The 18,576-nt window shown below is 27.4% G+C and overlaps 1 protein-coding gene across 1 annotated transcript in view; it reads left to right on the top strand.

Moving 5' to 3' along the window:
- LOC112602109 (metal transporter CNNM4) overlaps positions 1–18,576 on the top strand; it is a 65,209-nt gene that overhangs the window by 43,642 nt on the left and 2,991 nt on the right. The window contains exons 4-9 of the mRNA XM_025350042.1: positions 11,397–11,571; positions 13,342–13,533; positions 16,411–16,557; positions 16,632–16,772; positions 17,272–17,544; positions 18,203–18,456. Of these exons, the coding sequence (XP_025205827.1) occupies positions 11,397–11,571; positions 13,342–13,533; positions 16,411–16,557; positions 16,632–16,772; positions 17,272–17,544; positions 18,203–18,456 (1,182 nt within the window). The remainder of the gene's footprint in view (positions 1–11,396; positions 11,572–13,341; positions 13,534–16,410; positions 16,558–16,631; positions 16,773–17,271; positions 17,545–18,202; positions 18,457–18,576) is intronic.

Raw genomic sequence — 18,576 nt, 5'->3', positions numbered from 1 at the left:
AATGTTTCTATGCATAAAAATATGAAAAATTTATTTCATTTAGGTTAAAATTTATAAAACACGCAATTGTATATTACACGAATATACATACTTTGAGTACTTGATGTTAACTATTAATTAAAATAGTAAATAGTAGCCATTATTTAATAAAATACAAAAAACTATTGATATGAAACATCTTATTTGTAAAATAAATAAAACATATTTTACTTAAATGCATACATTCTGTATCTTTGGTGATTGATATAATATATTATAATAAAAAAAAAAAACATGACATTTTTGCTTTAATTTATTTACATATTAATATTAATTAAATGTATATTATTATTATTATATTTTATTTATGCAAATAAAAAGTTAAGGTACATTACTTAGAATTTAAAACATTTGAAAGATGTCATACAATTTTACCTATTATCAATTATTTTTATTTTGCTGGTGACATTATAAAATCCATATTTAATTTTTACACACTATGTATACCTATTCCGTCAAAACTAAGTAATATAAAATATTTAGCTTGTAAAATTTGCGTTACCAACATTAACACTATAATACTGTAAAATATTTTTTCAATATTTCAATCTTTATTATTGTGAAGTACTAAACAAGTTGATATACTTATGTCATGGTATTATGTTACGAATAATAAATTTTAACATCATTCTGATTTCATGTTTATAATTATTAATTTTGACTACTTTAATTTTGAAATTCCTTTGATAATACAATATATAACACATGTTTTGTGATACCTTTTACACTATAAACGATTAATCAGAGTAATCATCGCCCACTTTAAAATGTATAAGCACATGATATTTTATCAATATATGCTTAATTTTAGCTTTTAAATTTAGCTGTACTCATTACAATTTAATTTTGTTTCTAGTCTTATAATATTAATGATAGTCCAAACATTTTATCATCAATATTCTAAACATAAAATACCTATTAAATATTGTATTCCTTGTGAACTTGTATAATCATAAAGAATTATGATTTGTAAATAGTTGACGAAAAATTGATTTTGTGACAGTTTTTGTCTTAGAGCAATTCTGTTTTCGTGCCAAAACATATATTTATATAAATTATTTAAATATAGAATTGCTCCCAACACATGTATTAATGAAATTATTCCAAAGAAAATGAATGTTTTTCTCAATTTAGTTATTTTTATTTTGTGTTCATGTATGATTTCTAACTCAAGTATTAAAATCAATAAAATAATATCGAGAATAATAATGTTAATGAATAAAATATATAGTTAGGTACAATATTTGTATTTGTCAAAAATATTATGATTGAGAAATAATATATCTATTAATTACCCGCTATTATTATATAGGTGTTCATGTGATAAAATTAGTTAAATTATTTTTACCTCTTTATAATTTATCTAAGACCTACCATTATATTAAGTTTATTTGAATGGATTTTCATTATCGCTGAATGTGGACAAACGCGACTACTATAAAACTCTACTCTGTAAATGATTTCAGTATCATTATTTTTTATGACTAAACAGCAAATCCATTTAAAGACGAGTATCATGGCAAATAGAAGCGAAAGTGCTAAAAAGGGTAATCAAATGCTTTAACCAAAAAATTTACATTACATTATATTATAATATGTTATTGTTTGCCAGTGAAAATTGTGTTTAGTTTATGTTATCTTAGGTAGATTAATTACGTGGTAAGGCTTAACTAATCGATATCGGGGGATTTATTTCTAAATATATATTATATATACCATATATACTATGATTAATTTTTTTCTAAACATTTTTGTTTCGAATATCTGAAATGTATTGTTATATGTAATTTCTGTACAAATATACCAACAATTTGTTTTAAACAATACGTTGAAACTAACAAAGTTTTGATGCATACCAAAAATTCAAGAAATTGTAATTCTAAATATGCAAGAAAGTCATATATTAGATATATATTATTATATTTTAATTTATTTTTCTATTTAAAACGATTTTCTTAGAACTGCACAATAAAAAAAACCTTACAATTATTCGACTGAAATGAAACTAAAAGAAAATCTAAAATGTTTGTAAATTATTATTATTTCTTCGTGTGACATTTTATGATGTCTACAAACATCTGTCGTCTTCACATGGTGAAAAAGATAAAATTTGAAATTTGATTTTTGTAGAATAACGTCTAAATTATACAACGTACCTACAGGCTATTTCATGAACTATGAAGTAATATTATATTCACGTTCTAGAGACTAAAATTCCTACCTATAGTACATTATAATTAGAAATTTAGTTTGCAGACGGCTGGTTAATAGGTGGGGCAGTGTATGTTGTGCAAATAAACGGCTGTGCTCTTCCTACTTACTTCCTTATAAACACTGTGCGATCTGATGTATTTGTCTGACGTTTTTTTTTAGTTAATGGTGCACAAAAAATAACAGAAAATGTATTTTTAAATATATAATATATTAAAAGTTATTCACCATGCATGCTCGTCCTCATCTTCTACATTTGTTGAACTTTTAAAATTCTGGTTGTAGGACTGTTAAAAATATTTAAGTGCTATTATTCGAATATTCAGATTTTTTTACCACTTAAGAAGTGTCATTTATGGTGGAACTAACTTATTTTTTCAAATTAGAATAACACCCTTTCTCTGTACATTTTTAATCAGTTACATTTTTTGAAATTTTTATTTAAAAACCGTAATACTATGAAAGCTATAATGACACCGAGACGTGTTTTTTTTTTTAAATTTCTTGTGTGTTATAAAAATCTCAGTATAAAAATCATTAAAAACCAATATTTGATTTGTCAAACTATACTAAAGTACAAATTTCCATTTTTACAATTTTTGTTTTATTTTTCCCTATTATTTTAAAACACCTTAAACATTTTTTTCTTTAGACTTCTACTAAGTTTTCACATACAAATTAAATCAAATTTACTAACAGAAACCACCCTCAAAGTTGGAGATAAATTATTTTTACTGCTGATGACAAACACATACCATATTAAATCAATATAGTTTATTGCTCTGCCCATAATTTAAAATTATATGAATAGCAAACAATTAAAATGTTTTAGATTTAATAGTGTAATTGTGTAAGAGTGTAAAGCATACCAGTTTTTTATTTATTTTAAACTACATTTCTTAAAATAACTTGGCACAACTGTTAAGATCAAAAATCAAAATCGGACAAAATTAACGATAAAGTTTGTAATTTAATTTATATTATATAATTGTGAGTCAGTCATGTATCTGCAATAATACGGGTATGCCCGTATAAAAAATAAAGGGGTCCAGAAATCCATTTTACTCAATAGCCTTTCTTTTTACTCTCAGGATTTTAATTGTCTACTAAATATAATTAATTTTTAGTAAATAACTTGTTTACATGGTAATATATGTTTCGCAGTGTATAAATGAATCAATTAATAAAATTATTCTTTGAATTTATTTAGTGTTCAAAATGTTAAACTCATGAATAAGTAATAAAAAAATATTAAAAAATAAACAGTAGAAATAATTAAGTTAAAAGTAATAATTTATTAAAATTACTGCTAATCAAAAATATTATTTAGTGTTAACAAATAAATAAAAAAAAAACCGGTACTACTCACGAGCGATTTATGTCATGTAAGTTGTCTATAAAAGAAAAATGTACACTTAGTTACGGTTTAATTAACTGTGTCTTGCATTGAACATATATTAAAGTTAAAGAAATACTGATTTGCTTAAAATAAAGGTAAATGTGTTATACGTTTCATAACATATCTATAGCTGAGTATTTTTCATTTTAATAAAATCTCATTTTTTTTAGATAAAATAAACTCATACCATAATAGTTGCTTTTTAAGTATAATGCAATGACCTAGTCACATATCATTCTAAGTTTTCCAATTTATTTATTCTGGGTGAATATTTTAACTAAATTATGAGACTTAATCTACCTTGGTAACTAAAGTATACGGTTAATTATAAAATTTATTTTAAAATATAACTTTATGATGATTTTATCTTGAACTTTTAAGTTTAATACATTTATTATATGTTATTAATTCCTACGTACATATTTAGAAACTTGACTATGGCTATAACTAAAGTATTTTTATAACTTTTTCTATCTATATTTTGGTTATATTAGTCTTAATCAATTTTAAATGAATGAATTTACAGAAAATATTGTAAGCTTTCCAACTCATTCATCTTACCTGTACAATGACACAAAAACCACAATATCGTAAAAATTCTCAATGAAGGTTTAGTGACAAGATAATAAATTGCCTTTAAAGTCTTAAAAACTTCTTAAGTGTATAATAGGCAGTAGCTTTGTAGGTTGATATTTTATATGCTTTAGTTATTTATTATATTTTTGATGTTAATGTTATAAATATTTAACTATGAAAATATAAAACATAATAGAATAAATATGAGTAATTTGAAATTAATTACCTTATATACACGTAGGAAAATAATATTTATAACTTATTTATGAATAGTTCATAAAGTTGAATTATTTCAGATAAGCTCGTAAAATATCCAATGTTTTTTTTACTCGTGCAAAAAATTTTTTCAAGGTGAAAACTATTTTTCAATCCATTTGATACTTTACAAATTCAAAATTGTTCTTAGTTCTTTACTTAACATATGTTTTCAACAAAATCAATTTAATTTTTTTTGTTGTAATTCAAAAAGAAACAACTTCTGCAGGGACATGAACAATTTTACTAATGTGTATGTTATAATTTTTTAATTAAAAATTTTATATTTTATAGATTTCAAAATATTCAAACTAATTTTAATCTATTTATTATGAACCTATTTACTCCATTATACAGTAGGTCGTTATTCGGTATTGACTTATAGGTTAAAAATCATGTATACAATAATCATGCTATGTTTTGACAAAAAATTAATTCGACCTAAACTTAATATTATGTATTATCAAACTTAATTAAAAATCGACTCTGCAACATCGTTGCTAAGATCTTTTCGTGTTCAGTAGTTCATTTTTGAATTCAAATTTAACACATTCATCTCAGTGTTTTATTCAATAACAATATATAACCAAAATCTACACCACTTAACACAATATATACTATATAGTTTTTCAAAACTTTTCTACAATTAAAAAAAATGTATTATTATAATAAATTATCAAATATCTAAGCATAAAATTATGTTAAAGATGACTCGTTAATATCTAAATTCATACCTATAATCTATAATGTAGTATTTTAAAAGTAAATTCACTGAATTTTTTTTTTTTTTTTAATTTAATTTTTACTTAATATTTTGTAATCAGAATAATGTGCTTTATCAATAAAATAAAATGATAATGCGAATAATATCACATGAAGGAGCTTAAACAAATATAGTTAGTGTACAAACTAAATAATCTATACCGTATGGATTAAAATAATACTTTGATGGATTCGTCACTATAAAATAAAACAAAACCGGCTATATTGTGTTGTTTTTGGCTATTACTTGTTTGATGTTTATTAGGTGAACAAACGAAAATCGAGTTACGATAAAGCATAGCGCTGTGCGATGCACGGTCAAAACAAAAGCTGCTCTTTATTTAATATATCCGAGTACCTACCTATCTCGATTAAAAAAAATAAACCGAGTAAAATGGAAATCGCAATCTCTTTTATTTAGAATAGAATGCACAAAAATGACTAATAATAATTTATGACAATTAATCTATTATTTATTCGGCCGAAATTTTGTTAATTTGTACTTTAAAAATAAAAATACATTTTATTTTAATGATAACCATATTATGTAAATAATTTCGACTCTATTCTTTTATTTTACGGCGAATATATTATAACGATTAATTTCATTGCTTTTTAGAAGAAATTTATTCAACATTGCTAATTATTTGATATAATATAAGTTTATGACGTGTTATTAATTATTTTAATGCTCCAACAATCCGCAACATGCAAAAGTCCTGGACCTCTCGTCTCAGCATCTCATCCGTTCGTTCACAAATCTCAGTGATGATTTTTTTTTTTTATTATTATTAAATAAAAAATTTTTAGTTTAACGATTTTCCACACGACGGACAAGAAAAAAACCACGAACATTGTAGTCTGCGGCATTTCCCTTTTATTATTTTTATTTTAAAATCTGTCTAGTTCGTTTCGACTGTCGTCCGAGTTCTGACCGTGTCCATCGACCGCCGGTCACCTCACGTAGACAGATCTATGTCCGTTACCATCGGCAACGGACCCGACAAACTAGTTGCATTTGTAGGTCATGCCTTTGTACGTCTAATTTGCCGTATTCTTTGTTGTACATATATATTCGTCTACGGTTTAATCAATAAATACATTGCAGAATATACGTTCATATTACATACAAACCGACGCGGCGCGGAATGTGTATAGGTTACTGATACTTTTACGCAAAAGGCACTCGTGTTGAGTAGAATTCCTATTTGAGTGATCTGTACACTTCGACGATTCTGCCCTGAATATTGGAAGCGAGGGAAGGAGCTGAAAACATATGCATAATTTTATTATGATGTAGAAATCCATAGCGCACTACATGTATGATGATGAAATTGTGGTGTTAATTATAATTAACATTTTTATACAATTAACGGTATATGAATTGTGTATGTCGTACACGCGTACCTACACATGACTTATTTATATTCTTAGCAATTTTTAGAATTTAAAAACTCACTATCTATATACTCTTTACTTGCAACTGCTTTAAATTTATTTGTTGTACTACTCAAGAAACAAGTTAATTCACATGACAATAATACAACAGTAATATTAGTAACTTGATTTGTACAAAAATAATAAAGTCAAGGGTATACCAATACGTGTGTACACGCGCTCATAATAATAATATAATTTATAATATTATTACGTGGTATGCGTATTATAATACACACAATGACTCACCAATCATGCTCATCTTTTTTTTCCTTCAATACTGCAGTTATTAAATTTTGATTTTTTTAAGTACCTATACTTACTTAAATATCAAATTTTAAAATTCTTAAACTTTTTGTGCTATACTTAATGAGTATCCTGTAGGGGAAAAACTTCCATTTTTCAAATGAAAATCCCATTTTTTAACTTAAAATTAATTATTTGGCAAAATTTTTTTGAAAATGTTGACCGTGTCAAAATCAAAATTTGAACGATTAATTTTGAATTATTTAATTTTATGTATACTTAAGATAATAGATCTATGAAATGTGGATTTGGAATATATGAAAGCTATATACGAAATCGAACATTTTAATAATTAATATTAATCCATCAATATTTATTACTTGTAAAGCTGGTCTATTTTTAAGGAAAATGGTCAATTTAATAACAGAAAAAACTACTCGTTTAAATTTTAAATTATACACATCATCGCTCTGTTTAGGACGTACATATTATATTATCTTAATAACTTGACATAATATACTACCCCTGTAATATTACGCGCATACCTACCGGTCTTCAGAGACAAGCTTTTTCCGGTGCGTCAATATTGTTGTTATATAACTGCAGCAGACAAGTGGCGTCTATAAATTAGCTTCTCAAGTGACACGCGTTCGTTAACAACGAAAGTTTTTGCTCGTTATACAATAACAATATTATGATAGCCGTATTTAATAACAACATGTAAATATTTAACACCGACTTGTCATCCACGCGTATTATGAATATATACCTAATATACAGATATTAATTTTATTATTAGAGCGTTATACGCCGACGCGCGCTCAATATAATAATTCTTGTAGCGTATAATACTGAAAAGTGAAAAGTACAAGTATAATATAATGGAATTTATATCGCATGATCCGCGTATAGTCTACGCCGACTCGAGGACGACTGCAAGCAACTATACCTACCTCCCGTCATCCGCCGTCCGTCATTAAAATAATGACGCGCAAATGTTCACTCTTTTCCGCCTCGTCGTCCAATCAGCTCTTTTTTCTGTTTTTCCGAGTCGATTCGCCGCATCGTTTGCACGCTTCCGTAGCGCTCCGCCGTCGGCACGGTGACGCACTTGGAAAACTCGAATCGCGTTCTGAAAATATGATAATGGCGTTTCGCCGAAAGGGTTTCATTTACCATAATCATACGCGGGGCGGTACACGACAACAGCGTTATGCCTAATAGTCGTGATGGCAGTAATAATCGTATATATTTAGTAACGGTAATGGTCGCGGGGTTAAACGGGCGATACACGCCGTCGGCGTGTATGCGTTTTTTAACGAGCACCCCTATATAATATATTAGTCGGAGGCAGCACGCGAACGACGTTAAACACAAGACGAGACGGCCGACGGTGGCATTATAAACGTTTCTCTGCAGTTAACGCACGACAAAAGTAAATTATTTCTAGGTGGGAGAAAACGAGGGAACCGTTTGGAGCCATCATAATATTATTATATCGTGCGCCCATCAGCCGTTGTTTTGTACTACATAATCTATAGGTAAACGTTCCAATTATTACCGACTAGTGTAGTTATTGCAATATTATCATCCGCCGAACGTGTACCTATTTTAATAATATTTTGATCTGTGCATTACTCGTTCATCGGTGTACTTTATTTTTTTTTTTTTTTTGTAAACTGGTCATCGTTAATTACCAACTGTCGCCGTAGTGCGTTACACTGTTTTAAGCTCTATTGCTGTTATCCGGTAAGCCGAAGGTAAGCTTTTATCCTTGTGGAAATCCTTTGTTACAAAAATTGTAAACGTGTATGACCTATGTGGTATCGACGGTAACTCACCTCGTTACGTATATTATTTTCGAGAATCTAAGACTCTCTTCAACAAAAACATGATGACCTCCATTGATGACGATCGGCATCAATCTTCCTCAAGTGTCGTCGGGCTTTTAACGTGGTCTATAGAATCCTATACACTTTTTTTTTAATATAAATATAAAATGTTATAGATGCTAAAGGGTTTGCGCATCGACAAAATGCTGTGGGTAATATATTTTACAACACGTCGTAAGTATACAAATGAGCCATAACGGTCCGTCAATAGGTATAAAGGTTTGTCCGGTTTTCATTGTACGCAAACAAATTACACTACCTACATATAAGCTTTAAGCATTTATTTAATTCGACATTTCCTTTTCTTTAAATATTATTTTTGTGGAATTTTTTTTTTTTGCACAACATGACTAAGAAAATAATTTAGTTTTTTATTATATTATAACTTTAAAATAATGCATGGATGTATTAATATACTATAAGGATTAAATTTTAAATACTTCACTTAATGAATTTTCCACTAAATACTTAATTAATCACAAAATCGCATTCTATGATTTATATTTTTTCTTGACGCAATACTATACGTGATTTTAAAACTCCTAATATTCGTGTACAGGTAAAATTCAACTTTAAATACTTAAAAACCTAATTGATTTGTATTTCTGCTTTAGTGGTTTTGTGTATTATTTCCCGTGTATTAACTCACATCGAATGATAAATCGTACACCGGTTAAAGCGTAAATGGTCAATAACGGTTTGATGTTAATGGCCGTCAACTACCGTCACGTGATTTAAGAAAAAATATCACTGTACCCCATAAAAACTTAGATATACTTGTAATTGAATTACATACTGTCTAGTAGTAACACTATAAGAACGTATTAAGATTTATTAAAGGTCTGTGTGTAATTTAGGGATACCACCAAACGACCAAACAGTTCACGCGATAACATCTCTAAAAGTTTTTTTTTCAAACTATACCACTGTCTATGGACATTGTAATGGTATTTTTGATTAGTTACCAAAATAATCTCATTCGTCTTAATCCTTTAGAGTCTAATTTCACATTGAAACATTTATCTTTAGTACTGGACTACTGGGTAAATTTTTTGTCGGTTATCAACAGTCACAAAACATCTATTGACATTTTAAATGCAAAAACTGTACTATGTGATTTTAATCTCACCCGCAGTCGACTAAACATCAACTTGAATTAAACGTCATCTCCAGATGACCAGATACTTATATTGTCGTATCAATAATTCTTGAGAGTAATATTATGTATAATATTGAAATTAGTAATTTGTTATTCTTAAAAAAAAAAATATCTATTTTAGTTTTAACAAAAAAAAAATCATGTTTAAGTATATATATATTTTTTAATACCTACATATAAGTTTATTATTTTATTGGAATCGTTTTTTTAAGCCAACGTACAAACTAAAGTAAAAAAAAACTGCAAGGTTCGTCGATCTATCAATAATCATATCAATATTGTACAATAGAAATTAGTTTTTATCATTAATAATACTGTTATACAAACGTAATGATAACCGTACGGCCGTTTATGTTATGTTACTTATTATGTCATTCGCTTGAGTTGTATTTTAAAAAAAAAAAAAAAAAAACCGACATCGCTTAATTGATACTGAATTATCATTGGCTAGAAAAGATAATGTTCACTAGAAAAATAATAACAATTTTAATTCGTTTTACCATGACTCGCCTTCATGTCACTATTCTACAGTAGCCAGCAAGGATTTAAAGCTGTCTATTTAAATTTTACTTTTAAATATGCCAATCGATGAAACACATACATATTGGCTTTAATACAATTAATGCATACAGCCGACTTATATAAAAGAATAATATAAAAATGGAATTTATAAAAATGTTTAATGAACTTTATAATCGAAGTTACGCGTATGTTTACAACACTTGAGGTCAACTACAAAATAAGTAAACCAACACTCCGCCGAATTATTGATCTTGCCGTATTTTAACCGTTAAATGATTACTATGTGTCGTATGCATGCTAAGAAACATATTTACGCGGTTTTACAAAAAATCATTAACAAGACCTAAAATGTTTTATATATATATAACATCAAACTTCGTATTCTGCCAACCAATAACGGTAGTTTTTCCGGGAAAAATAAATAATTTTTTTTTAGAATCGTTTGCATTGTGTACACGGTTTAATGAATAATTATAGATGTTGCTGAAAGAATTAAAAAATTATTTATGAATAATACAGTATAAATTAAAGTGGCACTTATAAACTCGACAAGGAAATTTATTTCTTTAAAACTCTTATAAATCATATCGTATTATTATTATATAAGTATATACGTTGGTATATAGTTCAAATACTTCTTTAAAAGTTTAGCTTATAAAAAATGTGTCTTGTTCGTTTTTTTAGATATATTCTCTTATATTGTACAAGTGACAAATATATATATATATATATATATATATATATATATACATATCAACACGATATTCTGTATAAATTATTTTGTTATTCAATACCGTAATCAATTTTTATCTTATAGCTGCATTTTGTGTTGTGTGTTTACATTTATTTGTCTTGTGCCTATATGCCGTTTGTATAAATATATTTTTACATTCTCTAGATGACCGGTGACGAATACAACGATTTGGAAAAAGACGAAGTTAATATAATTTCTGGAGCCCTCGAACTTCATCGTAAAAAAGTCGGTGATGTAATGACCAAATTGGAGGACGTGTACATGCTGTCATATGATACTATATTGGACTTCGAAACCGTCTCAGAAATCATGAAATCTGGTATGTGAATGTTTTATTATAAAAATAATTTTGTATACATACGTATATTATTTAATGTTGTATCTTTTTATTTGCAAATTTATATACATCACAATAGTTATTACTAATTTGGCATAACTAAAACGAAGCTCGTATGACACCTATGTCATAATATAATATTATTCAATATAAAATATTTGATTTTATTTAATAAAACTAAATTAAAGCTATTTGTATGATAAAAAATATATATATATTTATATGTATATGGTGCGCAGTTCCTCTGAAAAGTGGTGTATCTATTTAAATGAATACAAATCATTTTCGTCGTAAATGATAAGTTTTTTTTTTATTGAATAAAACGGCATAATAAATAATGGTTAAAAGATAATAAAAATAGAACTTTTAATGAAAAATGTGCACACATAGTTATCATAAAATAAATAATAATTACAGTATAAATTAATTTTTAATTATTTGTTTATTAAATTTTCAATGTTATAACAACACGCGGTCGTATATATATTTGTACAATATAGAGTATATTCCGGAATACTTACTTATGCATTTAAATTAAAAAAAAATACAACTATTATATGTTCAAATTACGATTACACGGTTTGTAAAAAGGTTTAATGATGCATATAATCAGCCGTCAACTAAATATGTAAAAAAAAGAAAAAGGTACAACAATAAATTGTATACTCTTGTGTGTTATTGTATTAATGTTCAATATAAACACTGCTGTGCAGGCATATCAATTTTTATTTATCTATTATGTCTGAACGAAAAAATGTTTGAAAGTGTGCAGGTCAGACGTTTTGATTTCAGAAATTTTTTTACAAAGTGTTGACAACAATATTGTTTTATATATTGTCAAACTTACCTAAGCAAAGTTATTGCTGTATCTGACTGAATGCATACCATAAGTGCAACAGCGGACGTTCGTCGTGAAAAAAAAAATGATAATAAAAATCACAGGAATCTAACAAAATATACATAAATCGATTTTTGGCAATCGTGTTAATGCGTATACCGTCCGCCATGCGGTTCGCATATTATATTATGATCTATATTTATATTCTTCCCAAGCCGTGGTGACTACTGCTGCTGTTGTCGCAGGTGCATGACATTTGAAAGATTTTTCGACTTAATACTCTCGTATAAATATTTCTAGTATCAATGGTCCCGTTGTATAGAGTGGGTAGAAGATAAAGAGTAAAAAGTTTAAAAAAAAAAAAAAATTAAAATTAAATCCGTTTTGAGAAGTCCACGGGCACTGGGCCAACGGGGTACCGCTGCCACCGCCCAAGTCCCGCAACTATAAATATAACGCTGCCGCCGCAGTACCGGCGACATCGAGCATGTATAACTCATGAGAGATTTTTTTTTATGGTTTTTTTTTTCTAATTGACCCCTAAGGGTTGTGCTCGATTTTAAAACACTCGTACTGCGCAAAATATACAGTAATATATACTTATACTCTATATAAAATATCGAATTGGACATGTTTCTCACTAAATCACATTTTAGAAACGACCTTTTGATGATACCGTATCAGAAGTATTTTAAAATCTTTCAGCCCGCGTTTTTGCTCGGTCGCTCTACCTCATACACACACAATAATTAGTGTCTCCTCGAATTTTAGTCGTTTTCATTAAGTAACGTCATTTTAGGACATAAAATATGTTACGTGCTTAATTTGTGGATATGTGCAACTAACGATTTGGTTATTTTTAAAGATTGATTCTATTGCTTTTATCTAAATTGTGTTGTTTTTATTTTTATCAGGATACTCGAGGATACCCGTGTACGAGGGCAACCGTCAGAATATTGTTACTATGTTGTATATCAAGGACTTGGCGCTAGTCGATCCCGACGACAACACATTGCTTAAAACGCTGTGCCAATTCTACCAGAATCCATGTTATTTCGTATTTGAAGACACCACACTCGACGTACTATTCAAACAGTTCAAAGAAGGTAAATAATTGCGTATTTCCGCAGCGACAGTTACGAATTTACGATCGTAAATTTATGGAGGGCGAGGATGAATCAGTTTGATATATTTCAACATAAAATTAATAAATTAATTACCAATGTACCTGATTACCCTATTTAAATTTGAAACAAAGCTCAATAAATAAATGATTAGGTGGTTGGTTCAACATTCTCATTATGCTTTTAACGTTTTCAAAAAAATGTCAATATTCTTTTTGATAATACGATTATTGATTGCCGTTTGTAAATGAGGCTATTAAGTCTTAACAAATAATAGATCAAAAATACAATTACAAAAAAATATTAAAAGTATAAAAAATGTTTTTATAAAATTAAAAATAACAGATATTTCACTAAGTACAAAATCATTATAGTTTGGATTTTTTTTTTAAACGATCACTTCGTAGATATCACAACTGTGACGGACATTGAGTTAATTTATAATTACCATTTATAAACACTCACAGCTGTTCCTTATCGTAATGGTTTTGGCAAACTTATTAAGATTTGCATTTAGATTACAGTTCCATATTGTAAATATATTTTTTTAACCCGTGTTCAATTAAAATATACAAGCCTTTTAATGTAAATGTGTAGGTACCTATGCTATAATAATACAAAGACACCGTTAAACATAATATTACTAAATAGTAAATACATACAATTAAGGTTCATAAAAAAAGTTATATAGTAACTAAATATTTTATATGAGTATATTTTAAATTTCTTGTATATGAAGTATCAACTTTCACAAAAGGATAATAGGTATAATATATACCTGCATAGTTATTTGAACTATGGTCACTTATAGGATTACTTTTTACTAAGTTTCCTAACTTACTATGGCCTATCTATTTTTATTTTTTTTTTTTTTAAATAATTTAAACAAATCAAAACTTTAAAATAATATAGGTAGGTACCTACTTATTTCGAGTTCACGTTAAAAAATAAAAACGAATTTTCTTTTAGTTTTAGTCTCGTTTCTTTTTAAAAGTATCTGCCATTTAATATAATACTTAACTAATAACTGATCAGACTGATATGAACCGATTGAACCTAAGACAAAATTTTGTATGATCAGAATTCTAATTATTGCACTTATCTCTTAGTTTTACCTTCTGACTTGAAAAATATTGTAACGGATATATCTATAGTTGTAACGGTGTCACACATTCGTAAACTGTTACAATATGTTTATGTTGATTATAATTCTATTCACTATTTTATAACCATAATCACACATTTAACATAAACTATGTAAATATGTTAAATAATTAAAAATTGAAAACTCATATATTATATCAATCGATTATTGATTAATTGGTTAAATATTTCTTGTTTTTAAAAAATAATTAATACATATATAATATATACTCTTAAATTTAAAATATTAATAACAGTTAATATTCCATAACAGTATCGTGATTTTATGAAACACCAATTATATAACTAACACACGTTTGTATACATTTGAATAATACCTACTGACGAAATCAAGTTTTTGTTATCGCTAGCAATAGGTAAATATATTTTTAGTCTAATCTGTCATTGCAATGCACAATACTCTTGAATTTAAAATCCCGTGAAATAATAAGGTAAACAAATTATTATACTAAATATAATAAATATTATTTTTAAATATTTTAAATTTAATAAAAACAGCGGCTATTGTTTAATGCAATAAATTAATCAATGAACCCTAAAAACGACGGAGCGCAACTGGTCTATCGATATTAAGTATTTTAAGCGCATTTGGTATATAAAAAGGCCATTTTAAGCCTAAAGTTTTGTTAACTCTCAATTTAACAATACTCCTCATCCACTTGTGACAGCAATTGGTCGAAAATACTGTGCCCATTATATTTTTAAGTATGATAATTTATTTAGCCAAAGATAATCCTAGGTGCTTATACTGTTGGTCTCTTTAGTACTCAGATTAATGAAGGTACCTATCTCAAATTAACATGTCGGTACTTGAATGCCTAATATACCACACCCAATGCTACGTGTAAAACATAACGCTATAGTAATAAGTAATAACAATAATAAACCCAAAATCCATCAACATTCTCAAAGAGCAATCGTACATCTAAAAAGATTTTGTTTTTTTTTTTTACTTATTTAAAATACTGTTTTATTTTATGAATTGCCATCAAATATTAAACCTTTTCAAATTCTATTCTACGGCGAGAAAAATCGTACTGATTATGCGTGTTTTATTTATTCGTTTAAATGAATTTTTTATCATTTTAAAAATAATAATTTAACTTTTGACAGTGACGTATTTGCACTTATAAAAATTCCACCCCAACTTATTCCCTGAAATGCCCACATTTGACTGTGTTTACTAAAACATCGATATTAGTAAAATGTCAAACTAACACTAATAATATATTTTAACATCAAGAAGTTTTGATCTTTTGTTCTAAATGACATAATAATAATTTCTAGATATATGAACAATATACTATTAAATTTAAATGTTGACGTTTTATTGGTCTACGTATAAAAATGTAAAATAAATCATTTTATTTTATTTTTAAGATCGAATAAATTCGAACCATAGGTTTTCTATTTGACTAAACTTGTATAGCTGTAGCATCTATATAATATATACATCTATCAACAGTAAAAATTATAATAATTAAAATAAAAAACATAAGTGTTATAGGAAAGTATATACGTTTACTTTGGTCCGATATATGAAATCATTACATGTTTTATAATATTTTAAAATATAAAAATAAAGTCGTGTTGAACTATTATAGTAATGTTCAAAAAAAGGTTCTTATTGTTTATTTGATACAATTATTTATATACCTAACAAACTTTTTTTTTATGTTTTTACAACATAAACAGGTATTAAAGGTCATATGGCATTTGTTCATCGTGTAAATAATGAAGGCGAAGGTGATCCATTCTATGAAACCGTTGGTATCATAACACTGGAAGATGTAATTGAAGAATTGATTCAGGCTGAGATCATGGATGAAACTGATGTTTACAGTGAGTAGCTTGTCAAGTACTTCGCTAATATAAAATATATTATTAACACTAGTATTTTTTCTTATCATTTTCAGCCGATAACCGTTCGAAACAACGTCGACAACAACGTTCACTTAGAGCTCAAGACTTTACAGCTTTTGCCGAGCGTAGTGAAAACCAGCGTATCCATATTTCTCCACAACTTACTTTGGCCACATTCCAATTTTTGTCATCAAGTATGTACATATAAACTTTTATACATAATTTGTGTTTAATCTTAATATCTCACCGTATTCGTCTCAATCATAACAACTTTGTTTTTTTAATAATTAGTGTTTTTGAAATATGATTTTTTGATAATTATTATACTATGTTAGAAAATCAAAATGATTATTGCCCATATTCTAGTTTTTGGTTTGTTCGAAAAAAAAAGCTTTTAAATATTTGTTTAGTACTTTTATTTAATTCATAATTTATTATGTTAAAAAATATATAAAACTAACTTATGTTAATATTTTAAAAGTTTAAATACTTGTTTCTTTTGAATACTTAATTACAAATAGTTAGGCCACTTTTGAAATTTATTATGACGTTGAGCTGGTATATAACTATATAAGAGAACAACTATGGTGAGACTATGTAGTGTGTATAGTGTATGTATGTAAACATCATCAAGATGCTTTACAAGTACATTAAAATTTAATCCTTTCTCATTTCATAATTTTGTTTAAATAGGTGTTGAAGCTTTCAAAACAGATATTATATCAGAAACTATTTTAATGCGCTTGCTCAAACAGGACGTGATATTCCATATAAAAATGAAAGATAAGGAAAGATTTAAGTCTGATCCGGCCAGTATCATTTATCAGCAAGGCAAACCAGTCGATTACTTTGTGCTCATATTGGAAGGACGCGTCGAAGTCACCGTTGGCCGTGAAAATCTTGTCTTTGAGAGTGGGCCATTCACGTACTTTGGATCACAAGCTTTACACCAAAACATCGGAATCGGTATAAAATTATACAAAAGGATTCATTGAACATACCCTCCCTCATTTTATTATTTAGTTGTGTTATGCCTAAATTCAAATTCTGATGCTTACATAATATTTAACCATACTTAAAAACTATAAATATTAATATTATTAGGTAAATTTTTAAATAGTTAAGTTTTTGAGAAGAAAATTTTCTTTTGTACTACGGTTATTAAACCTATAGATACTTATTGATTATTATGTACTATCAGCATTGGATTAAGTAGTTTTTTACTTGTTATATTTGATAATTAATCAATATCGTTGAGTTTATAAATGTAACTTATTCAATTTAAAATTTGTTTAATATTTTTAGTAATTTAGTACTTAACTAAATATTAAAAATTAAATATCGTTGATTAATTATTAACATACATTTTATATTTTATGTATATTATCTAATCCATAAACTGTGAAACTATAATAGGGTTTTAAAAAATCTAAAGTATTTTAAAATATGATCTTTAATTTTACTTTAAAAATCTTAAAATTAAAATTGTGTAGATGAATACTGATAAAGTATAAAATGAGAATGTTCATGCTCGATGAATCGCAATCGTCTTAGTGTTCACTTTAGTCTTCTTTCGACTTTGAAACTTTTTTTAACCATTATTATATTACCAAATGTATTACAGGCGAGTCACCACCATCTGGAGCTAATCCGACAATGGCCAATTCTACTGTAAACAACATGGGCAGTATACAGTCTGTGAACATCGATGCTATGTTGCGTTACACTTTTGTGCCAGATTACTCGGTGCGTGCGGTTACTGAAGTGATGTATTTGCGTGTGAAACGTTCGTTTTACATGGCAGCAAAACGTGCCACGCTCATGGAACGTTCTAAGAAAATGTCAAACGCCGGTGAATTCGATGAAGAAGTAGACAAGGTGATTAAATTCAAAATTTTTTACAATTCTTAGTACCTATAATGTATCATAGGTGAACATTTAATCTACAACTCGGGAACATTACAATTATTTACCTCTAGGATGCCTACGCCGCTCAGA

Source organism: Melanaphis sacchari, unplaced genomic scaffold (genome assembly GCF_002803265.2).
Source record: "Melanaphis sacchari strain LSU unplaced genomic scaffold, SCAv2.0 Contig82_pilon_pilon, whole genome shotgun sequence".
Classification (NCBI taxonomy): domain Eukaryota; kingdom Metazoa; phylum Arthropoda; class Insecta; order Hemiptera; family Aphididae; genus Melanaphis; species Melanaphis sacchari.
This window is presented reverse-complemented; position numbering and strand designations above follow the sequence as displayed.